Here is a 25937-nt window from a genome sequence, read left to right as displayed (position 1 = left end):
GTATCTAATATGCCCAAAACTCATATGTAGGGTAAAATACGTCGTAATCAAACGAGAAATTTCATTATTAGGGGTTAATTTAATAATGAAATTTCTCGATCAAACCTCATTAGTTTTCTAATTTCTATCTTTATTTTCGATACTGTTTTACTGCCTTTTAAAAGGCAGTAGCCGGCTGCAAAATATGAACCAGCACAACAAAAGCACAAAGTCTCAAACCACAACAAAGAAATATATCAAATCACTACATAAAGTAGACGATGTAATACATTTACATTAACATCAACCAATTAACATCAGAAAATGTCCGTACAAGTGAATGGTTATCAAAGCAGCCAAACAAAGTCTGATTGATAGATGCCATCTTACATCAATGACAGGTAAAATGGGAAGCACCATATATATGCAATGAGATAGAATACATAACACAACTTAGCTGCAACAAGTAGTTTTTACTTTTCTTTGGGAGTTCTGGTTTCAGCCTCTGGCTCGTCAAGGACCGGATGGCTCACAAGGCTTTCAGCTTCAGGCTCGTTGAGGCCCGGATGACAAACGAGCCTCTCAACCGGGATCTTCATCACATCACGTCGTACTCCAATATCAGAGACAAGTCGGCTAATGCAGTAAATGCCACAACCCATTGCTGTGAGGCCAGCAAAACCTGTAGTCAGAAATCGAAGTGGTGATGATACAATGGCACTGGCTGCAGCTATGAACGATGTCGCTTGACCACTCCGTCCTACACTGACAGTTGTGAAGATGAGCAGGCCTGTCTTGCAGTAGATTGCAAAATCCTCACAGTTGTTCTTGAAAATGTTGTAGCCGCCAAAACCATTCTGAAAGAGGTATTCAGCACGATGGATGACATCTTCGGGTGGGTCAGCACGGGCAAGGGTACATGTGCCACCACGAGCTTTAGCAAGAAACACGGCTGGTGTGACACCATACTGAAACTGATAGAGCTCTCCATCGGAAAGGAAGCATTCAAGGCAAGAAGATATGACACCATCATCTTTAGACTGGTCACCGCATCTTGGGCAGGGAGAGTCCGAGGGGTTTGATGGAGAGGAGCTAAATATGAATTTGTCTAACACCGTTCCTGTCCCAATCTCCTGCCCCGCCCCACGAGTGAAATGGATCACATTTCCGTTCCCAACATATATTCCTGATGTTTAAATGTTGAAGGAGAGCATGTCAGTAACTGGAAACTTCCCCATGTTGTACACGCCAAAACTTAAAGTTCTCCATGAGTGAGTGAAATAATTGCATAATTCAAAACAAAAATGAAGGTCCAAGAGGAGGTACCCATCCACAACAAAAAGCCAAATAATCAATGCCAATCTTTAGCCATTTAACAATATGCGGTAAATAAATAATAGGCATATAAAACTTGTTGGCGCGGCATAACACAGAGAAAGTAACTTGAGACAGCTAACTTACAAAAGAAAAACTATAGATTCTGAAGTTATTGACAATAAAGCCCGGAAAGGGGATGGAAGAAAGGATGCTAATCAATCCTCTTCATTCATAGACAAAAACTTGGAGATCGTGGGAAAATCGTATAAAATGCACAACAGCACGTTTCGTTATAAAATACCCTGAAACCATATAAGAGAACAAAAAACAACTAATTGTACGAATAGCGAACTTCAAATATATCCTCAAATCATATAAAATAGGAGTGTGCACCTTTTAGGTCCCTGGAATTTGAAAATTATCACCATAATTCTCTGGAAAATGAAAAATAACACCACATTTAATTTTTTCCTATTTTGCCCCTGAGCCCATTAAGGACATCTTTTTGTTCTCTAATTATTTTAGGTTGAAGATTGTTATAAGATTTGATGGTCAATTAAGAAGAAATAAATTTGATATGTTCTATAATTAATTAAGTATTTTATCATTACGGAAAATATTTGAGAACTATTTTATCACCAAAAATTTAAATAAAGCTTCAAAATATACAGCAACCAAACGGAAGATACTGAAATTCCTGTGTCAAAAACCAATTTGTGTTCGTACAAAATAAGTTTAAGTAAATAAGGACAACAATATAGAACTATTTCAAGGGAAAAAAACAACTAACATAATGCACTTCACATAGCAAGATATATAATTCTCAGTAAAAGAGTTAATCACAAGAGCATCTGGGTTCTTCTCCTAACTGCTCAAAAACAGAATCCTTTAAACTAGAAAAGGTTTCAGGTTCTTAACTCAATTCCTTAATCACTACTAATACAAGAGCAAGGAAAGCAATGGGTTGCATGACTCTGGCCACCACAGTCAGCTAACTGTGGTGATCAACAGTGTGAATGTTCATATTAGGTTAAGTATAGAATGACATACAGCTAGATAACATATAAATATGGAGTATTTAAACATCATTCACTACCTAATATTGGTCCGACTCCATACACTCGATTAACACGTAGTCTCTAGAATGCAACTTATTAAATATACCTGCAATCTGATCTCAGAAACAGGACCATGGGAAATGCAAGAAGTGTAGAATGCCCAATCAACAATTACTGGCGAATCAAGAACACTTTATTATTGGTAAATTCAGACGATTATAGTACTATCTGTCTGCAAATTGCAAGTAAGGTTCAACAACCTGAGATGCACATTGCTAAAAGTATACCTTTAGAAAAATTAAACAAGAACAAGACAAGGTATTATCTTTTTGCTCAAAAACATTGTCATATTTCGCTAACAAATTAATTCCAGCAAAATCCCTTCGATACTCCATTCCTAATACACGATTCCCAAATATATAAAAGTAAACAAATTGACAAAATTGGCATTCTCCTGCCACCCAAATTCATCAAATATCAACAGAATAGTGAGAATCAGACAAAAAATGCATAAAATCGAGAGCTGCGCGAACTGAAATGGAGATTTCATTTCACACACTGATATTTAAAAAATGCATAATTGTAGAGAGCGGGAGAGGGGAAAGGACCGTGGTGGGCGTAGAGATAAGAGTGCCTCCAGGAATAGATATGGTCGCCGGGTTTGAGTTCATCCTTGGCGATCTTGTTGGAGAACAGTGCCACCATCTTTGCTTAAGAAGAAGGGTTTCCTCTTTCGGTTAGAAGAATTTATGTTTTCTGAGAAGAAAATCACAAAGTTTACTTTATCAATAAGTATTAAAATAAATAAACGTGTTGAATCAGCGTTTCTTAATCCAATCACAATGTCTCTATTTTGAATTTTAAGATTAATTACCATTGCATCATAATATTAAAAGGTCATCAACTTTCTTAATTAAAGTGGGCATAATCAGAGCAATCCATTTCTTTGGAATTTAGATTACTTACTTATTTTGATGTAAATTTATACTGCTATCACTTTTTTTGTTTAATTCATATGATCTTAATAAGCATGTTAAATGCTCTAATTGAATTGGTGAATCAGATAAATAACTTTTTCCATCTTTCGTGAAATCATGATTAGAGAAAAAATTAAATAACAAATGGGTTTCTATCAATAAAGTAAAATGTTCTACATTCAGACTCAATCAAATTTCACTATTTCTTATGTTGAAGTGTCTATCAAATTTATAAATAAAGCCTTAAGGCCTTGGTGATTGACTTCGTTAGGCTTGAAGTTTGAAATAAATTCTACATGAATCGAGTATATTGTGAATCTAAATTTAATTATAATTAAAAAGATAAAACTTTTGTAATGTCTCATTTTGCTTGTTGGACATATTTTGTACTCTTTTCGTCCACAATATTGCTCAATTTTACTATTTTTGGTATATTTCACATTTTGATAATATTCACAATTATAATTTTCATATACCTAATAAACGGATCTCACATTCAAATAAATAATTATATTCATATTTAATAATAAAACAATAACCCACCTTTTTAATTATCGAATCTATTTACTAAGTTCAAACTTTTTATACCAACATACAATAATAATAAAATATTTTGCATGAATGATATAATTATCCCGAAATATATCTGTTTCTACTATTATGTCCCTTCACACTAATGACGTATGATATACTCCTACTTGGAAATCTGGATCAATATCACATTCCAACCATTAATTCATGAGATTAGTTTCCTTCCATCATCATATCAATCAAAAGAGTGGTCAATGGTTGCATACAACAGCAATGTATCAAATCTAGCAAAATAGGTAGATATCGTCGATACTACATAAGTTGTGCATTGAAGGAGAGAAACAGAGAAACTCAATCAGTAATGAAGATTGTGAGCATCCCTCTCAACTGAACCAGCATTCAAGGACTCGCCTTCTTGCTTCCCAAGCTTGACTACATCTTGAGGTGAAAGGATCTTTATGTACCACACATTGTTCACAAACGCCCTGCATATTTCCCAAACACTACTAATCAACCCCAAAGAATTCAACTTTACAAACAAGAAGACAACGAAGAAACAAATGCATAAATGCTTACTCCCACGGGTCGTCTCCAAGGAGAAGAATGTCGTTCTCCCTGTCTACGAATACAAGCTGCCAGCCTGATCTCTGAGGATCTTCAACCAACCCTTCAACCCCGAACATCTGACCAAGTTCCTGCCTTAGCTCCTCGTAGCTGCTGAAACGGCCGATATCCACTGACCTACCAACAGATCCTGTTTTATACACCTTCACATAGGTTCCATCGGGCGCTGGTTGGTCCACTTGTCCTGTGTTCTGCAACAAGTTGGAAGAATCTTGCACGTAGTCGTATACAGAGTTCTGGAACCCGGACGACCCTAACCCCATAGGGAACATATCTGCTGGAACCGAGGCAGTAGCGACTCTGGAGACAGTAGTGGGCAACAGGAGACCGGAGTCGATACTGGCTCCGAAGAGAGAGTGATTCTGCACATCTAAGCCGCAGTTTTCTTGTTCCAAGGAAGCATCTTTTCCAGTATATTTTGCCACCCAGGAATGCTGGGGCGACTGCTCATCAAGCGTGGCCTGGCCAGCTCCCGATAGATTTAAAAGATTGCCACTGCTTCCTTCGGGACAAAGTGAACCCAACATATTTTGCACACAAGGATGAGCCATAGGTGCTGCTGAGTTTGAGAATTCTGGTTTTGTAAATGAAGGGGAAGGGATATCTAACGGGTGCCTCACTAAATACGCTTCCGGATAAGTTTGATGATTGTCTTTAGATTGGTTGTCAGCTTGCTGTGGCATCGGCTTCTGCATATTATCCGACAGCATTTGGGTTTGAAGAGGAACTGATGGCTGGATTATATGATGCTGCTGTGTTTGAGGATTGTGGCTTCCTGAGTGTTGAAGATAGGCGACGGGCTGCTGCTGAAACTGCCCGGCAGCCATTATGGCCTGATATTGCTGGTTGAGATCGTTTCTTGAGGCTGTCGGTTCGTACCTCTGCTGCATCCAAGGTAACACTCCGACAGACTGAAAGTTTATGGAATTAAAACCTACCTCACCAGCTTCGCCTCTTAACCACGGCATGCCATTGATTGCTTCAGAGCCAGCATCTGAGATGAAAGCCAAAAACATTATAGTAATGGAGCCAGTCAAGTTTGAGAACTTAAGCAATCACCACAAAACAAGTATGATGATTGATGTGTCATATATCATTGCACATGCATTTCTCCAACAAAAGAGATTATTGAGTAAATGTGTAAATTGTACTAGTACTAATTAGTTTTAGTCATTCACTTTCTTTGACAAACTCAAACAGTTAATCTAAGTTTTAGCCAAATTCTGGTTTTGCATTCGAGTTTTGAACTTATACCTTGATATGATGAAACGCCAGGATACCAGGGCCTTTTTAATCTGAGAGGAAACAGTGAAGGATACATAGGAAACGTTGTCAAAGGCTCGATTTCCCATAATGATACCCTTGGTTGCCTCTCACCTGCTGTCGATTCATCCCAACCAACCTACAAACATACAACAGAGTACATAAACATTCAATCGAAAGAGGTCAGAGCTGTGGCAGAAGTGCATCTTTCGACTATACAGACTTCTGCAAGAAATGAGATCAACCTAATGTGCATGTTAGTAAAAAAATCTCAGTTAACGAAAACTGTATTAGTATAAATCTAAACAGATTGCATATGGAATAAACATAACTTTGAGAAAAAGAAAATAAACAAGCATGTGGCTGCTGCACTTCAAGCAAGAAAGTAAAAAAAAAAAATTTAAGCAAGAAAGTTAAGTTAAATACCTTAACAGAGCGCCAATGAGAATTTGGCCACCGAACAGGATCCAAGTCACCGATGCCAGTAATCGTACCCATGTATCTGGAACATGCACAAAAAGACCAAGAGTTGAGAAAAAAGTTTCCCTAAGTGACAAAAAAAAAACGATAATATTTATTAACCAGGTAAATACTCATTGATTAGATTAGATGCTTTGCAGATCTTCTTTCTACATGGACATACATTAGACATTTATATTGGTTTATTGCAAGTATAGACACAGTGTGAAAATGGTTCGGGAGTAACAGTAGATGTTCTGAACTGATAAATATACCTGCGAACACTAGATTCTTCAGTTTCAAACAGCATGCGGAAACGCATTCCAACTGAAATGCGTGTATGATACACAGCTTTGGCATACTTTGAAAGTGGTATGATGAACTCAGACGGACTAGCCCTGATGTTGCAAGGTTCTATCAGAAGGTGTGCACACGGGAAAAGAAAGAAAGAGGAACACAGTGTATTACCACCTGGGGTTATAGAAAACAGTGAAGCAGCTATTGGTTGCAGCAGCATGAGCTGCTGCAGCAAGTAGTCCGATGTGCATACTGTCACTTGAAAGAACAGAGGACGGCATCACAGTTTGAGGTCGAGTGGCACGACGAATGCCCAATAGGAGCTGATTTTTCTCATTCCTAAAGTCAAATAGATGCAATTTTACAATATCAGAACAAGATCTCAAGTGCATACACTAAAATGTGTACGGTTGAAAGCTATATGAGTTTTACCAGATAAATAAAATGGAATCGCCAGCAACAAGACGTTTGGCACTGACAAAGACACTCCAGCCGGTGGTGAGCAAATGACGCTTGGGCTGGCCTGAGTGTGGAGGTGCCAACATTGGTAATTAACAGGTCAAAATAATTGGAAACAAATATAAAATGATTCATAACAAGTGAACAACTAGCCATGTAATGATCATCATTCAAGGAAAGTGTTAGTTTTTTTCACCATTATCAAGGCATACACATTCAACTCTGTTTGGACCTTCTGGAATTTGAAGGAAACTGAAACATAAGCATATCTTGGCATTTACGTACGTATCTCTGAATGAAAAAATTCTTACAATTAAGTGTTATATCTTATCTTTCTGCCAATTTTATACTCACTTCTGCAGTTCAGGACAATAAAAAGACAAATTCATGCCAAATTAGCTTAAAACCAGAATTACAATATTCACATATAGCAACTATTGTAAAGCAATAACATCAAAGGATTTAACTGTAAACATTAAATTGGTCTGAAGAGTCGACAATGGAACCTACCCCGAAAAATATGCCTGAACTTCCATTCGACATCATGGAGATCTCTTGCCATAAGTTCTTGAGCAGGCGGTGTTTGTGAGAAATCCTGAGGCACCATAGGAAATTGTGAATAACTGTACAAGTAGATTTGCATCGAGGATGATTAGACAAGATAGGATACCAGGGGTGGAAAAACTCTCTCTGCAGCACGACGAGGAACAGAGAAACCTCCATGCGTACTAGTATCACTTGCAGTGAGAGTCTTGCAAAAGTAATTGGTTGGTTGCCTGCTAGGAAATCCCAGCTCCACTGGGAGACATGTGTCTTTTTGTTCTTGCTGCATCCAAGCAGATTCAGGTCAGGTTTCTGGGGAATGAGTAGAAGAAAATAACATTAAAGACTCGAGCGTTCCTAAATAAAGAAATACCGGAGTCAGAGGCTGCAATGTCATCTGAGCATATACTTCATCAGTTTCAACATCTGCCTGAGAATCAACAAACAAACCAACTACTTATTAACGTTCATTCGACTAAAATGATTTAGCTAACAAGATAGGCCATAAACGTCTACCGAAGAAAACCCACATGCATAGTAACATTGTGGAGTTGACAGATTAATTGGGGCGACAAGCTGGGGTAATTTGGTATGTGGGCATCCACTTCTTTACTAGTTGTTGCAGAAACCTGCCAACATTTCACGTTAAGATCTATGACAAATGCATAACCTTAAGCAAGGGTTTTGGAAATATTCAGAAAAACCTGCTCACTGTGACCCTGAGGGAAGTAAACCACACGAGTCCCAACTGTTGGCAACGACACTAAAGGGCCAGCACAAGCATGCCATAGCTCAGAATTCAAGAACTTCTTCTCCCCTTCCATATCCCAGCATCAATTAGAAAATCCATCAATCAAAAAGTAAGTCCAATTAACTAACTAACTCACTGAGTTCTGTTTCTTTAATTGATTGACAAGCACTGAAACTGAGAGCCCATTCAAGAAAAGGACAAATGCATACTTGAGGCGACAAAAGTTTCAACGACAAGGACAAGCTGAACGAGATATATCAAAGGAATTCTACCAAAGAGAAAGGGAGAAAGAGAGTTCAATTCACATAAAGAAATGAAAAAAGTATTTAGATAAAGATAAGACATAATTAGGAGTACCTTCTTGAGCCTGCTGACCCAACTCTGATGTTGAAAGCTTCATGCTTCTTTATCCACACTTCACCAAAATCCAAACTTTTGTTAATATTTTCCTTTCCCTATCAACAAAGTTGTTCGTTATAGTCAAGCAAGACAACCCACAATGACAATTCTTGGAAATTAAAACCTCAAAACCTAAGCCGCCCATGACTCAATTCCAATATCTCTTTCCTTCCTAACTCACTCTTCTTCCCCATATTATAACTTCACTGCATTGCCAAGAAAACTTCAACCCCATGAAAGTATTTTCATGATTATTGAGCAGGGAGAGTGAAAAATGAGAGCTTTTTTGGTGAAGCCTATGGCTATCAGCCTCCACTTTCTCTCAAGAAAATGAAATGAGAGAAAATCAAAAGACTGGCTTTTCCTCTATTTTATAGTCCACCCGACCAAGGTCGACCTGGTGGCAGTCGTTTCAGGGGATGAGGCAGAGATATACAGACTCAGTGAGTGAGCTCTTTGCCATTTGATCAAGAGAGAGAGAGCATCTGAGCCGTGTATTTAAGCGTACGATGAATCGAGCCCGTTGGAAGTGAAATGATTTGACAGGAAGCATGTGGCACCATCATTCAATGGTCGCTGTCAGGGTACGGACAGAAAAAATATTATACTGGCTGCCCATGACAATCACCGGAAAAAGGGTTGAAAACGTGCCCATTCCACTCCCCCTTTTCTTGCATCACCCGTTTGTACACTACGCATATCGATGTTGTACCCGTGGTGGCAGTAAGAAATTTCATGGAATTTTACAAGCACCGTTATTATTAGTGTTCTGCAATAGACAGCACTCTCAAAGTCTGAATATTGCGCTCATTACTTTTCACTTTTTGTTTAATATTCCATACACATCAAGAAACAAGGTTAGTAATGTTTTTATAGTGTTGGTGTTTGAATTTGAGGGAGGGTTTAGGAATTAATGAAAATTTCAAGAAATCGATTGGACCAACTAACTTAAGCCCTTTTTTCCGGGCAGATTTAAGAAATGTGTATATAAAATTTCTTATCAAAACTAGAGTAATTTATAAATGTGGAATCCACCTTCCATTAACTTTTTTTTCCATTTTTTTTCACATTTCTTAAAATCTAGAACGAGACAGCCGTGGATAACATTTTGTGGATAGAGGGAGAAACTTGCCATCAACAGTAAATGTTCCCTCTGATTTGCTTAGCTCAAGGCCTGAAATCATTGGAGTTAGATAATGTTTAGCATCAAGCATCCTGGCTCTTTTCAAAAGCTCTTTAATATAGGCAACTTGTGAAAGTTGTAGGCCATGAGCAATTTTGGACACTTCAATTCCAAGAGCGAAAACTTGTTGTGAAGTTGATCCAGGCCGGATCCAGAAAATGATCATTGAAGGTTCAAAAATACATGTGGGGATATTTAAAGTGTTTGAGGAGGGACATTTAAAGAAGAAACTAATATTAATTTTTTTCTACAATAGAATTTATACATTGATATGAACCAAACATAGAATTTTTTCTCTAATATTATAAATTACTTCTTTCTCCATTTCATAGAAGTGGAGTCATTTCATTTTCGATACTCATTTTAAAAAATGATAAGTAATAAATAGTTAAAGTGGAGAGAGGGTAAAATAAGAGAGATAATGTAGATAAGAGAGTAAAGTAGAAAGAGAGAACTCTTACTTTGTTATTTCTCCACTTTAACTATTTATAATTATTTTTTTTTCAAAATGAATGCAGAAAATGAAAAGACTATACTACTATGGAACAAAGGAAGTATAATTCAATAAAAGAAATTATACACGTAGTATATAATACTATGTTATTTCGATGGCTTAAACGTGACGTCGTTTTGGTTGGCCTCCTATAGTGCCAAATCTAAGCTTTGTTAGCAAAATCTTGATTGATTGCAAAATCAGAACAAATTAATAATTTGATTGAAAAATCAGAACAAATTAATAGTACTAATTTAGTAACTTTTAGACGGATTTTAATGTTAATATACAAAACCAAAAGTTGCAAAAAAAATGAATTTTTATCGACAAATTATATATGTTTGTTGTTTGTCTTTTGATATTTAGTGATAAACTTTTTATCAATTGTCTTTTGATACGTAGCCATATAGTTGAAATAATAATTGTAAAGATGGATAGAGAACTCGGACAGCCCATTTCTTACATTTTCAAACCAAATTACAAACTATGATAATATTGTCATTAGATACTTATGTAGTACTTAGATACTAAAAAACATGAAATAATGCTTAAAAACTTGAGATAATAAAATATGGGAGCCATTAAAATGTGAAAAATCCAATCTTTTCTCATAGCAGTCATAGAAAACTCAGTCCCACATAATTATGCTTAGCTAACAAAAAAGATCAAACATGTCTAACAAAAAAAGGGTGCCGTTGATATGTTTTGATCTTGAAAATTTTTGTTTAGGTTGCTCATCGATTTGTTTCAATCACTTATAATTGTGAGATGAAAATTTGAATCTCAATGTCACCCAACTTAAAAAAACAAAAGGATAAAAATAAGAAACATAAAATTAAGAAGGAAAGAAACATGTGGTTTGGGAGAGAAAAATAATTGACAAAAAGTGGACCATATCCATATGAAGTGGTCCATGGCCTCTGACTGGAAAGGGAGGACCATTTGATTTAATTTGTGTGTGTCAAAATCTATGACTCAAATACTTAATTGAAAAGGAATTTGGGAAATCAGTTAACTGTACAGAAAAAGGGTTTCCTGTTCTTCGATGGAAACACTTTTTTCTTTATCAACAAAATGAGTCCAACCTATTCTGTTTCACATACTTCAATTATAATAGTGTGCTGTCGTGTTACCCATTTACTAGCCCAATTATTATACTACTACTACTATACAGTAATTTTCAATATTTTACATTTATGTGAAAATACCTGTGCATATATAGTAAGGAGTAATTCAAAATTGTTGATCAAAGTAAAGTCCTATTTATAGAATACAAATAGTGCAATTTTATATGTCAATTTCTAACCTTCAGTTAAAATATCATATAATAATCCAATCTAAATTCTGAAAACATGGATCTCCATCAAGTGGAACAATCAAGATAATGATAAATGAGTGAAAACTAGGTTATGGTGTAAGCGCAGATGAAAGACAAGTAGGGCAGTGACAACGGAACCCACACGATAACAATGACGACGAGTTCCAACATTACACAATCCATGTCGAAAGTAGTCCTAGATTATATCATAGTAATATCCTCAATCTCATGGAGTATCAATCAGTCAAGAGATTTTTGCTTCAATAATTACTAGTAAAAGACAGTTTCAGCAATGCCAAATGGGAAACCAAAGTACAACACTAATTCTACGAGCTTCTTGCTACACTCAGGAACACTTGCACGGAATCTACTCCCAGCTGCACGACTGAACAAACAAATTCATGAAAAACATTATAGTGGTGTCCAAAAACAAGGAGATTTGAGGTACTTGTGTTGGAGCTGATTGGCACAGAGCAGGCATCTCAAGCGATCCTAGAGACGGGAGTCCAGAGACAGTTTTGGGTGTTCTCCGCATTGTTCATCCTGTCCTCTGTACCTGTGCTCATGCTCAACGACTCTGCCTCTTGCTTTCCCAGCTTCATCACATCTTCGGGAGAGAGGATCTTGATATACCACACGTTATTAACAAAAGCCCTGTCCACATTTATAACGGTCAATTCAGTAGCACGCAATTTTTCATAAACCAAGATAATCTGATGTTTTGAGCCAACAGCCGAGACTCTGATTCTTGAACACACTCAAACTTTATCATCTTATTTCTATTAGAGACAATATCATGATCTTATGCATATGTGAGTGAAATGAATGGATGATTCTAGATTCTCAACACAGCACATCAAGAGGAATTATCAGACTGAAGGGAACTCATAGCATATCGTATCCTTACAACTGCAGATAATAAAAATGTCGGAAAATGATAATGAAAACCCATAAGGGAAACGTTTCGTGAAAAACTCACTCCCACGGATCGTCTCCAAGGAGAAGTATGTCATTCTCCCTGTCAACGAATACAAGCTGCCAGCCTGATCTTGGAGGGTCTTCAAGCAACCCTTCAACCCCAAACATCTGACCCAGTTCCCTTCTCAGCTCATGATAGCTGTTGAACTGGGTGATGTCCAGTGACCTACCCACAGATCCCGTTTTGTAGACCTATACAATAAATAAAGTCATCAAACTACTATTAAGGCTTGCAGTTACGGAAGACAAATTTCTCACAAGCACCTTTACAAAAGCACGGGTGTCTGTAGGTTGGTCGAGTTCTCCTGTATTTTGCAACACATCAGAAGAATCCTGAACGCATCCATATAGAGGATTCTGATACCCCGACGGTCCTGACTGCATATCAGCATGAACAGTACCAGCGACTGACACAGTGGTTGGCAATAGGATTGCAGAAGAGTCGATATTAGCACCAAAAAGGGCTTGAGTTTGCACATCCAAGCTACCACTTTCCAGCTCAACAGAAGCATCTTTTCCAGAAAACGGTGCACAAGTTTTCGGACTGGAACAACCATTTGCTGGTGACTGAGTAAATCTTGACATCCAGGATTGCTGCGGTGACTGCTCATTGAGTACCGGCTCACCAATTCTTGAGAAATTTAGAAGATTACCACTGCCTTCGGGACCAATCGAGCTGAGTAGATTTTGCATGGTAGAATGACCCGTTGATGAAAATTTATTGTTTGAAGTTGCAAAATCTGGTTTTGAGATTGAAGACGATGGAATATCGAACATTGGCCTTTGTTGGAGCTGATTGTGTTGGGCGAAGTATGCTTCCTGATAAGTATGTTCTTGCTCGCGTTTTTCAGCTTGATTGTCAATTTGCTGTTCAAGTGGTCTCTGCAGATTATCAGTCAGCATCTGAGGAGAACCCAATGACTGGGGCCTGTGCTGCAGCTGCGTGACGGGACTATGGCCACCTGTACTTGAAAGGTAATGAACAGGCTGCTGGAATTGCATTAATTGGTTTTTCAGCAACTCCCCGCTCCCAAAGTTTTGCAGCCCTCCCCCAGCCAGCATTGCCTGATACTGCTGAGTCAGATCGTTCCTTGAGCCAATTGGATCAAACCTTTGCTGCATCAACGGAATCATCCCAACAGACTGAAAATTCAAAGAGTTGAATCCTTGCGGACCAGCTTCACCTCTTAACCATGCCATGCCATTGATAGCTTCATTACCAGCATCTGAAGAGCAGTGAATGAATGCTTGGTAAAAGACTATACGAGGAGCATAAAACATGCAACTGTGTTCAGACTTATTACACATTCAACATGGAAACGGCAGAATAATTTAACAAAAGCAAGTGCAGATTCATCCTTAAATGTTCATGCTAATAGTGTCTATAATAAGGTGTGGCAGGCAAACACATTGTGGCTCCAATAGTGTGTAGGTATCTCATAAGTTCTACCATCCCTTTCTTTAATTCCTCGTCTTGGTTTTGATTGATTGAAGTTGAGCCAACAATAAATAAGGAAAAAAATATAAAGATAGCGAGGACTGAGATAAAGGAATTTGGCAAAGAGAAGTACTGACCTAGAAACTTGATTCGGACTTTTTCTTATGGGTTTAAAGTTATATGCATTTCTTTTAGTTATCATGACTAAGCTTTTAAATATATAATTCAGATACTATGAAGCCAATCACTAGGACCTTCTAAGTAGGAAATATTTCAAGTGGATATTAAGATATCTTTATTAATTAATTAAGTGACAGGCAACTAGGTCCCATCGAGGTATTTCAAATCAAGGTTGAGGATCTGAGAGGGAAAATTTTGATGTCCTTTCACATTATTCATATTATTATTATTTCAAATCAAGCCTCTGCCTTGGGGGCGCAAGTCTCTGCAGCTTTGCCAATTCACAAGTATTATTGATTTATATGTATCTTTAATACCATGTTTAAATGTATGTGGATAATTGTATTGTTCCTCACTAAGCATATAGGAACGACTCGCCCTTCCTATTTCAAATTCTAAGGTGACATCACAAGTATTATTTGTTTATAAACATGTATTTAGTACCATGCTTACATGCATGTGGATAATTGTATTGTTCCTCACTAAGCATATTTAGGAATGACTCGCCCTTCCTATTTCAAATTCTAAGGTGACAGGTGGAATATGAAGCAGACATGGAGGTCAAGAATGACTAATGCAAGGATCCAAGTCATGCAAATTATTTATCTTTCTTTGTTTCAATTCTTTAAAAATTAGGATTCTAAGTTCTTTTCAGTATTTTCATAAGGGTGCTCGGCACAATTATAAAATGTCATTAAGGTACTAACCTTGCGAATAATGATACAAAATCTATATGAAGTAGTACTAATAATCTACTCCCTCCATCCCACCATAAGTGAGTCGTATTCCTTTTTGGCCGTCCCACCATAAGTGAGTCATCTCCCTTTTTAGCAAAAAAAAAAACATGTTTACCTTCTCTTACTTTATTCTCTCTTCACTTCTTTGTTTTATTCTCTCTCCACTTAACCCACTAAACACTATTTTTCTCAAGTCTTGTCCCCAAAAGAATGTCTCGCCTATGGTGGAATGAAGGGAGTAGTTGATTAGAAAACTAGGTCTCAAAAGGCAACTATCAAATTACATATACAATTGTTGAAACGAGACTACCACTGGAGATAAAGAAAAACAAACGAGAAAAACTAATCATTCCATAAACCAAGGAAACAAGAAAAGCAATATTTTGGTGGTCATATACCTTGGGAAGATGATTGCCCGGGGTACCATGGCCGTTTCAGTCTCAGAGGAAATAATGAGGGGTACATGGGAAATGTTGTCAAAGGTTCAATTTCCCATAATGATACCCTTGGCTGCCTGTCACCTGCCGTTGATTCATCCCAACCGACCTACAAATTTAGAGAAAGGGGGTAACAACTAGCAAGTGATTATTGGGTATTATCTAAGTCAATGAGCCTCTCGCACATGCATGCACAGAATGATTAATTTAGTCTAACCATATCCTAGGCCCGATGCGAAAAGCTAAAGTCACTTTATCAACATATATACTAGATAAAACTAATTAACTATGTAATTTATAATGGTGATCATTATTGATTAATGATTTCACATTATACATATCTATTACATATTTACATATGATAGTATGTTCAAATAAACACCAATATTAAAAGTTAGTGGAGGTAATACAATATATGCAGTTTACCTTTACTGACCGCCAGTGAGAGTTCGGCCAACGAACAGGATCCAAGTCACCAATGCCAGTAATCGTGCCCATGTATCTGGATATGTGGTGATTGACGTGTAAGAAGACCAATAATTCATAAGACGAAGTTCATTAAAACCAATCTTAGGTAAGTAGGGTATTTTGGACATATTTAGGTCTAAGTGCCATTTTAAGTGAGTCAACCAACTGTTTGAGCCCAGAAATCTATCAGCAGTGAATGATGATACGAGTAAATAAGGTGAAGAAACAAGCCAGATATCTCATCTTAACATGCTAAATGACTTTGGAGTTTGGACATTGACATCCATGCAGAATACATACTAATCAACTGCCTAGATAATAGTAATATATTTTATAAGAGTTATAAAGATAAAGGCGTTGTCATATTGACCACGCATGTACTAGATACCTGCGGACACTGGATTCCTCAGTTTCAAACAGCATCCGGAAACGCATTCCAACAGAGACACGTGTGTGACATACTGCTTGGACATACTTTGAGAAAGGAATTACAAACTCTGACGGACTAGCCCTGATGAGAAATGCTTTTGTCAGATATGCTAAAACAAAAATTTAAGGAAAAACTACTATTACCTCGGGTTATAGAAAACAGTGAAGCAGCTATTAGTAGCAGCAGCATGGGCAGCAGCAGCAAGCAGTCCGATGTGCATACTGTCACTTGATAGAACAGAAGATGGCATCACAGTCTGGGGTCTAGTGGCACGACGGATACCCAGAAGAAGCTGATTTTTATCATTCCTAAAGCCAGGTCGGCGAAGCAAACATTGAATTTTTTTTAGTGCAAATTTTGAAAATTGGAATTGGAAATCAACAGTATAAGTACCATATAAAAAGAACAGAGTCTCCAGCAACAAGACGTTTAGCGCTGACAAAGACACTCCAGCCAGTAGTCAGCAAATGACGCTTCGGTTGACCTGAGAGAAGCAGCAACCACATTATAAAGTTTAGAATTTCCTTCAATATCAAATTGTCTACTGAATAAAGTTAAACTTATAGGGTTATGGCACACAAATGTAAAACCACATGACATCACTCATCAGCCAAGAAATTACGGCATAATTAGTGCGGAGCTTTCCCCACACTAATCCTACCAGTAATAACACCAAAATTCTTAAAATTTTCCTTTATTGGAAAGGGTTATTTGTACTTCAGAAACAAAACGTGGTACCCTGTACAAAATTTTTACACTAAAATATTGACTGCCGAATTGATCAAAAGCCAGAGAAAGGGTCACCTCCCTTTATCAGGTTGAAACCAAGACTCTGGCATACCATTGACCATAATCTTGAAAAGAGAAGATGTTTAACAACTTAAGACCAGTTCCCCCAGCTCATGTGTATGGTGTCCTAGTAAATCCTGACATGGAAACATTTTTGTAGTGATTAAGGAGTACCATTAGTTATGCTTCTTTCTAGTTTTCCAGTAAAATTTTAAAACTATTGACTTTAAAGCTTAAACCATGTTTTTAAGCAGAGAGATGACTGAAAACTTATTACCTTGTGTTGAGAATTAAGCTTATTGTTAGTTTGTAGGACTCCAGTTATGATTTGGCTGGGGTTTCAAGATATGTTTCTCTGAGAATGAATGCAAACACCACAATTTCTAAGTCCTGGCCAAAGCAATGCTACATAAAGAGATCTCTAGAATTTACATAGGCAATGCTAAGATAGGGTTGCAATTGCATTTCGCACTAAATCTCCAAGCATCAAATTCCAACAGTAAGACAGTTTAACAAGTCAATGGCTAGTATTTACCCCGAAAAATATGCCTAAACTTCCATTCCGCATCATGTAGATCCCTGGCAATAAGTTCTTGTGCAGGTGGTGTTTGTGAGAAATCCTGAAGCACCAATGAAATTATGAACTGTTTAATGCCGGAGTTTCTATTAGAGCAATCAGACACTAAGATAATGGTACCAGAGGTGGAAAAACTTTTTCTGCAGCTCGACGAGGAACAGAGAAGCCTCCATGTGTACTAGTATCACTTGCAGTCAGAGTCTTGCAAAAGTAATTAGTTGGTTGTCTGCTGGGCATTCCCAGCTCCACAGGAAGGTATCCATCTTTCTGTTCTTGCTGTATCCAAGCAATATATATTATGCTTACAAATTCTGAGTCAACAAGTAAAGGACACCAATGTTAAGCAATCAAGCATTCTATTATAGTTTGAAATTTGAAAATACCGGAGTCAAGGGCTGCAATGTCATCTGGGCATATACTTCGTCTGTTTCAATGTCTGCCTGAAATTAAACAAAATAACAAAAAGACCAACTTCTAATTAAGGCTTATAAATAAGCTTTGCCAACAAGATGGGACCACACAAATCTACTGAAGAAAACCTACATGCATTGTAACATTATGGAGTTGGCAAATCAACTGGGGGGGCAAGCTCGGGTAATTGGGGAAATGGGCATCAACTTCTTTATTAGTTGTTGCAGCAACCTGCACAGCATTTCCAGAAAATATCTATTAAATCTAACCTGAACGAGTACTTGATGTAAAACAAACATTCGGTGAAAGAAGGTTCCGGTAAACCTGCTCGCTGTGACCCTGAGGGAAGTAAACCACACGGCTGCCTACCGTTGGCAGGGACACTAACGGACCAGCACATGCATGCCATAGCTCCGAGTTCAAGCACTTCTTCTCCTCTTCCCCTACCAATCACAAATTAATCAGGCTAATCTGCTTAAAGCAAGATGAATTTCTCTTGGACAGCAAACATAAGAGTCCTTCCAAGAAAAGAAACAATCTACAATTTCATGCATAGACGGCTCAAGACTAGACAAAACCGAAAAACATTGTTTTAAAAAGATTAAAAAAAACACAAAAGGGAAATGAAAAGTAAGCACGAGAAAAAGAAGAACAAATAAGCACCTTCATGACCATGTTGCTGACCCAGCCCTGATGTTGAAAGCTTCATAGTTTTATCCATGACTTCACTCATATAAAAAGGTAGTACTTCAACAATCACTACTAACTACTACAATAAACCTACAATCCTACTCATCCCTCTCAAACAAAACCCTCACTTCCAACCCTCAATATCTCAGCCCCTAAAAATCCAATCTTGCTAAGCTCCAACACTCCCACGCTCCCAATTCCACTCCTCCCCATCTCAATTCCTCGCTCACATTCCACTCCACACACCAAATTCACCACAAAACCCCTAAAACCAACCCTAAACCTCATAACCCCAAATCCCCCCTAATCATCAAGACTCAACAATGAAGAACACATGAAAATGGGAAATTCCCCTCTTTTTTTCATATTCTAAGTAAGAGCTAGAAAGTGGGTAACTTTTGATGGTCAATCGCTATCAAGCAACAATCTTCGAGAGCGAGAGAGAGAGAGAGTAAAAAACCGAAAGACTGTTGCAGATTTGTTGAGTTTTATATCCCGGCCGACCGAGGTCGACCTGGTAGCAGGGGGTATGATATCTATCGAGAGAGAGAGAGAGAGATGGAGCGTGTAACACAATTCGTGTATCTAAAATGCTAGATACGGTACTGCTGATACAATGCAATGTGGCTCAGTCGCTGTCCCCCTCTCTCTTCTCTCTCTCAAGAGATAAAAAGAAATGGGGAAAAATGTGAGCGGTTGATTGGATCGTACGGCGGAGGGTGGCCGTGGAATGGAAAAAATGATGGTGACAGGAGCATGTGGAGGTGGGGCCATGGTTGCTCAGGGAGTACGGACATTAAAATATGATGTAGTGAAAGTGAAAGCATTGCCACTGCACCTATCCCCATTTTATCCTCCATTTTTATTTCACTCTTGGATCCAAATCTGTGCATCTCCCTTTATTTCCTCATATTTTCATTTCCTCATTTGGAGACAAGAGGAAAGCCGATTTGCTGATTATATGTTGAAATTTTTTTAATTGAGGTCTGCTCAAATGAGGTTACTCATTCCCCTCTAATTATCAGTCATATTTTCAAAATTAATTTAGAATCTAGGATAATTTGGTTCATATATCCGGCTGATTTGATTGGAAAATTGCAGTTTTATTTATTTTTTTTATCTTAAATTTGGGAATTTAGGATTGGTGAAGTGGATGTGTGTAGGTGAAGTCAAAGTGTTTGCATGTTAAATAAAATACTACTACGACTTTAATTAAATAAAAAGATTTTTTCATAGTTTATAGGAGGAGTATTACATTAACCAAAATTGGTAGATTTAATTTGTGTTCATTTTGAAGACCAGATTTACAGCAATTGGAGGTGACAGACACATTAGTAAATGGTGTTGTTTCATATTTGAAGCGAATAAATTCAATTTTGAAAAGTATGAACGACCACGTCATCTAATTTTCTCCATGATTCTAGAATATAATTAGTATTATTTTTATTATCTATTCCCATAAGTTGTTAGGATTATAGTATTTGATTTAGTTTGTTAGTTCCTTTATTTTAGGAGATCCTTTTGTACACACGTGTTATAAATATGTTTTAAATATATAATATATAATTAAAAATGAAGAATTATATTATTTTATTATTCTCACGTTGTTTTTCTCAGAGAGAAACCGCTTCTCTCTAAAATTACATTCCCGTGGAAGCAAATTCTCCATAAAATTCTAATGTTTATATCATGAATAATCGTCTTACTTACTTTGTACAATTACCTGTGAAACAAGATGTAAAAATAGAAGAACTAGGAGTATTATTTTTTGTCAATGAATGGAACAGCGATAGATCAATTAGTTGTCCTATTTTCTAACCATACCACATAATACGAGACGACGCAGGAATATATATAATTTTGCTTAATAGTAAAAAACTATCCCTAAGTTAAAAAGAGCAATTTTCACGTAACAACTAATTTAGAAATACCGTATTTTACCTTTTTAAAAAAATATATATACTCCTATAAAAGTATAAATTCAATTTAACATGTTAGATGGCCTCTAACCAAACATATGTCTATGGCCACAATCTTGTTACTACTATTAACCTCGACAAGATAATATTGAGAATACCAGCAACAAGTGATAATATTCAAAATAACAAATTCGTCTCCATTATTGGTCTTTTTTGGATGAAAATTATCATTCCATTCTTTATTTTTATATTTCATTTTTTCTTTTAAGGAAAATCCCAGGCCTTGAAATTATTCATACTTATATAAGATGGATGAAATGGCCCATGACGCCGCTAGAGTAGAGAGGGGGACCAATTTATAAACAATTACATAGTATATCGTCACGGGCCAAATTCTATGATAGGCATTGCTATTGGTCCATAAGTTTCTGAACCCATGTTCTTGGATAGTCAATATAGTTACCAATTTTTATTAAAAAATATTTCCTTCCCTCCAATTTTATTATTTTAGTCGAATTGTATGTACCTAAAACTCACACAATTAGCCAGTTCCCTACCAAACACATCTTTTTTCAAAGTATTAAAAACAATGAGACATAATTTTTTATCACAACAAAATGACATCATTGTAACTAAATTTACCGTAAATATGCCATTTTAGAAGAACTTAGAAGTTAATATGTTTTGCTTCACTTGATAATATATATGATACCAATATGGATATTTTGTAATTCTTCTTGATGATCGAAATTAGAACATTGTCCAACATTTTAAAGTTAAGCATGATGTAGTACTTCCTCTGTTCCCTCATAGTTGAAGCGGAACTTTTCGGCACGGAGTTTAAGAAATGAATGTTGAGTGTGTTAAATAAATAGATAAAAAAGTTAGAAAGAGAGAAATGTAGAGAGAATAAAGTAAAAGTGAATAAAGTAGAGAGAATAAAGTAAGAGAGAGTAAAGTAAGAGAGAGGAAAATGTTACTATATATGGAAATGACTCAACTATGAGGGAACTTCCCAAAATGGAAAAATGACTCAACTATGAAGGAACGGAGAGAGTATTTTTTTACTACTAGTATTCAATCACATGCTTTGCGACTTGCATTTAACTAAACAATACACACTTTAAACATCAAACATTATTATTAACAATTATCGTTTTCTTATCTTTGAAATAAAAAGAAAGCCTTAAATAGAATTGTCAATTGGGTCGAGTCGATTCAGTCCTGCATGATCCAGACGTGTATGAGCTCATAAGTTGAAGTTAGTTTTAATTAGACCGTTTTTCAAACTCAAATCCATTAGAAACCCAATCCAGCTCATGCACAAACATAGCTCAGTCCATCCCAGACCTAGGACGGGTATAGTCTAGGCCCAAATAAAACCCATAACCATAAATATTTTAATATAATTGTTTCTCCTTAGTTTTAACATACCTTTTTTTTTCCTCCACAAACTCCATGTATAAAAAAATTCTTCGTCTTCTTCTTTATGCTATAAAATTCTTATGCTGACAAAAGAGCAATAGCCATCCATTTTGCCTCATGTTGTGAAAGTGAGTACACATGAACTATATATAGAGTTTTAAATTCTTGAATATTTTTTAGTGAGCTTCGTGGGTCAATATATCTCATGTTTATCTAAAAGGATGAGCAATGAAGGTTGGAGTTTCTAAAATTGATAGGGGCTGCATACTTTATTTTATCCGTACACTTGTTGGAGTTTCTTGCTGCCACTAAAGTAGTTTAAGATATACAAATTGTTTTGATCTCGTTAATATAATAATAATATGATATATTAATTCCAATTTATGAGTTATTCGGTTTGAGTAATTGATTTTGCATGAAATAATTCTTGAATGATTAATATCTAGTGGGGCTCACCAAAATGTATGTATCTGCATGATAATCGTGTAGGGGTAAGAGAAACTACAATACCGAATACTACGTTCGAAGAAGATGGTCTTCAACACTCTCGTCTCCTTCTCTCTCACTTCTCACTTCGGCGACTAGCGCGACAACTGAAGTCGCGGTTTCTAAACTGCCGTAACTCTCCATCTATCTCTCATGACCCTCCGTCCGCTGCTGGTTGGATACCATCCTCCCCGACGAGGGCTGCAGCCGAGAGCTTAGAGAGAGAAAGAGCTCCAGCTTGTTCAGTTGAGAGTGATTTTGGGGAACGCCAATCTTGGGGGATTAGAATTTTTCAGGGGCAAAGAAGTAAACTCAATACCATTTCTTGCTCCACTGTGTGAACTGTGAACATAGAAACTAATATCAACTAATTCACCAGAAATGATTTAGGTGATAGCAACCGTGCGGGCTTGGGGGTTTTCGTAGAATTATGTACTGAACACCGAACTTGTATAATTGTCAAGTTTTCAACCCAATTCTGCCCATTTATACGAGCCCTAAGGGCATCCACAATGGATGCCCTAGTGCATGCCCCAGTGAGAGCCCTAGTGGTTGCCACGTCAGCATGCCCTATCTTTCTGCAATGGTGGAGCCCTAGTGCATGCCCTATCTCTTATCCACTTTTCATTTCAATTTTAGTTTTAATTTTTTTTATGTTTACCAATTATAAATAGCAAAATTAGACTTCTAAATTAAAGAACTAGCAAAAAACATACATTACTTAATTTTTTTTTAAGTTACAAAAAAGAGGTACAATTTCAACGACCACTACGTGTCCAAACTTTTTCAATCATGTCGTTCATGAGATCAAGATGGGCATGTTGGTTGCGCATGCTCTCATGAGCTTGTAATCTCTCGTTGAGTCCATAGGGTAAACCTCGAACGACCGGCGGGGCTGCATGACCTGCGCTCGGAGCGGCTTCATCGTCGGACCACTGGCTAGCTGCACGACCTTCGTCGTGAATAATCATGTTGTGCAAGATGATGCACGCGTACATGACATTGGCGATATGATGCCTGTACCAGAAACGAGTCGGGTCTTTCACTATTCCCCAACGCGCTTGAAGCACACCGAATCCTCGTTCCACGTCCTTCCGTGCAGCCTCCTGCTTTGTCGCAAAAAACTCTCTCCTCGCACCCGTTGGACAAGAGATCGTCTTCCAGAAAACTGGCCATCTCGGGTAAATGCCGTCGACTAAGTAGTACCCCATATGATGTTGTCGTCCGTTGACAGTGAAGCTGATAACCGGACCGTTGCCATTGCATTGCTCGGTGAAGAGACTGGACAAGTTCAGCACATTGATGTCGTTGTTGGACCCCGCCACGCCAAAGTGAGCATGCCAAATCCAAAGACTGTGGTCAACGATTGCTTCAAGGATCATCGTCGGGTGGGTACCCTTATACCCACTGGTGAATTGGCCTCTCCACGCTGCAGGACAATTCTTCCACTCCCAGTGCATACAATCAATACTCCCTAACATTCCAGGAAAGCCGTGCACCGTATCGTGCATCCGCAGCAGGTCCTGGCAGTCTTGGGCATTCGGCTTGCGCAAATATGTGGCGCCGAAGGCGTCAATAACGCCCGCACAAAAATTTACCAGACACTCCCGGCCAGTTGTATCCCGGACGTGAAGATACTCGTCGAACACGTCCGCCGTAGTGCCGTATGCCAACTGACAAAGCGCAACAGTGCACTTCGTCAGCGGGGATGGACCCTTTCTATGGGCCGCATCTTCCCGCCACTGGAAGTACTCGTCGCGCGCCTCCAACGCGTGAACAATCTGGAGAAACAACTCTCGCCGCATCCTAAGCCGTCGGCGAAAAACCGGCGCGCCCCACCGGGGATGTTCGGCGAAGTAGTCCTCGAACAGACGTTGATGAGCTAAGACATGCTCTCGACGGACGGATGTCCGTCGGCGGATGGGCCTCGGGACCTGCTCTTGGGCCTACTGTTCGGCTTGCTCTTGCTCATGTATTGCACGAATACCGGCGAGAATCTGGTTCCCGAAAGCAAACATTGCGCGTTCCATAGACCGACCAATATCTTCCCCGGGAAACATTTTGGAAAAGTGAGTGAAAGAGATATTGCTATGGAGAGAGAGAGTTGAGAGAGATGTGTGAGAGTTGTGTGAAAAATGAGTGAAATGAAGGTGTATATATATAGAATTAAAAAAGAAAAAAAAAAAAAAAAATCAAAAACGCGTGATCGGGCTCGAGCGTGATCGGGCGCGCCTCAGCAATGGGCGCCCGATCGATCGGGCTCGGGATCGGGCACGACCGAACTATCGGTCGCGCTCGGGCATGACCGAGGGCTGCAATGGATGCCCGACCACGCCCGAGCCCGATCTCGGCCGATCGGGCGCGCGATCGGGCATCCATTGTGGATGCTCTAAGGGCTTCACTTAGATTGCATTTTCACAATTGTCTATCACTATCACTTATTTCATGGATTTTGCATGTTATGCATGAGAATAATATGCATGGGACCGCGGTTTGAACTTACAACCCTTTGTGCTACAAGGATGGATCGAGAATCTAAATGACATTGCACAAAGATCTTCTTATACCAATAATATATCACACAAATACTCTTAGCTATATTTACTCTTCTTGCGTAAATAAAAACAATAAAATTATTACAGTACATACTTTTATTTTAGGGGATTTTAATAGTGAACTTTTATTAGTCGCATTTGTAGTGTGTTCACGTATACACAAATTTGCGATCCAAATTCGCTCTGCAGTAATTTTAGGGAAAATGTCTAAATAACTCATTCACACATATTTGAAAATTCAGATATAATCTCATTGACTTACGGAATGTTAACATTTTCGAACAAATGAAATGCAAAATGCCTTTCTTTCTTTCTTTTTTATTTTTTTTTTATTTTTGATTTAATCAAACACCTAAAGGTATTTGAACATTGTATAAGCACTATGTTTGTACTTCGCAATGTTGCATAAAAATTACTCCTTCGATTCCCACTTCAATGCGATATTATATTTAGTTACTTGCATGTTTCATTTCAATATCCCACTATCTAAAATTAAAATCCAATGCATAACATATTCAAATGTAACTAAATATTGTTTTCACAACATGCCATTGAAAACTCTTTTAATTTATTCACTCTCTCTCTCTCACTTTATTATTTCCATTTCCTACTTTTGAACAACTACTCTTTTAACAAGAAGGTATGCTTATAATGTTATACTACCGTCTGAAATTTGAGAACCATTGTAATGAAACTTGATCATATATGATTAAACATAAATCCACCAAATATACTTAATTTTATACTAGTATTTTGTATTGTATTT

General features: G+C 37.7%; 4 protein-coding genes across 5 annotated transcripts; all 4 read right to left on the bottom strand.

Annotated features, from left to right (window-relative positions):
- Positions 1-232: 232 nt before the first annotated feature.
- Positions 233-3122, bottom strand: LOC125213199 (NC domain-containing protein-like protein). Its single transcript, XM_048113597.2, has 2 exons — positions 2963-3122; positions 233-1165 (listed from the first exon to the last, which is right to left on the bottom strand). The coding sequence occupies exons 1-2, from the start codon at positions 3057-3059 to the stop codon at positions 453-455; spliced, it is 810 nt and encodes a 269-aa protein (XP_047969554.1). The 5' UTR covers positions 3060-3122; the 3' UTR covers positions 233-452.
- Positions 3123-4042: 920 nt separating this feature from the next.
- Positions 4043-9120, bottom strand: LOC125209633 (auxin response factor 8-like). Of its 2 annotated transcripts, XM_089068053.1 has the most exons (14): positions 8616-9118; positions 8395-8526; positions 8212-8324; positions 8024-8136; positions 7881-7937; positions 7635-7790; positions 7475-7559; positions 6938-7028; positions 6680-6844; positions 6484-6606; positions 6176-6251; positions 5741-5888; positions 4439-5480; positions 4043-4347 (listed from the first exon to the last, which is right to left on the bottom strand). In XM_089068053.1, exons 5-14 carry the CDS (start codon positions 7902-7904, stop codon positions 4218-4220), a joined length of 2040 nt encoding a protein of 679 aa, XP_088924179.1. In that variant the 5' UTR covers positions 7905-7937; positions 8024-8136; positions 8212-8324; positions 8395-8526; positions 8616-9118; the 3' UTR covers positions 4043-4217. The 2 variants fall into 2 exon arrangements, with proteins under 2 accessions (XP_088924179.1, XP_088924178.1); XM_089068052.1 differs by lacking the exon at positions 8395-8526 and having other exon boundaries at positions 8038-8136; positions 8616-9120.
- A 3506-nt stretch (positions 9121-12626) lies between these two features.
- LOC125213198 (auxin response factor 8-like) lies at positions 12627-19428 on the bottom strand. The gene is made up of 13 exons (XM_048113596.2): positions 18760-19428; positions 18421-18539; positions 18229-18327; positions 18069-18125; positions 17806-17961; positions 17644-17728; positions 16713-16803; positions 16463-16627; positions 16278-16400; positions 15848-15923; positions 15383-15530; positions 12894-13855; positions 12627-12821 (listed from the first exon to the last, which is right to left on the bottom strand). The coding sequence occupies exons 1-13, from the start codon at positions 18827-18829 to the stop codon at positions 12627-12629; spliced, it is 2346 nt and encodes a 781-aa protein (XP_047969553.2). The 5' UTR covers positions 18830-19428.
- A 3946-nt stretch (positions 19429-23374) lies between these two features.
- On the bottom strand, positions 23375-23998 carry LOC125209634 (uncharacterized). Its single transcript, XM_048109223.2, has one exon. It carries the CDS (start codon positions 23996-23998, stop codon positions 23375-23377), a length of 624 nt encoding a protein of 207 aa, XP_047965180.2.
- Positions 23999-25937: the final 1939 nt, after the last annotated feature.

The sequence above is a fragment of the Salvia hispanica genome, chromosome 3 (genome assembly GCF_029641045.1).
Source record: "Salvia hispanica isolate PSC_SH4W2 chromosome 3, Shi_PSC_v1, whole genome shotgun sequence".
NCBI lineage: Eukaryota > Viridiplantae > Streptophyta > Magnoliopsida > Lamiales > Lamiaceae > Salvia > Salvia hispanica.
Note: the sequence above shows the minus strand (reverse complement) of the source record. Positions and strands in the feature narration are given on the sequence as shown.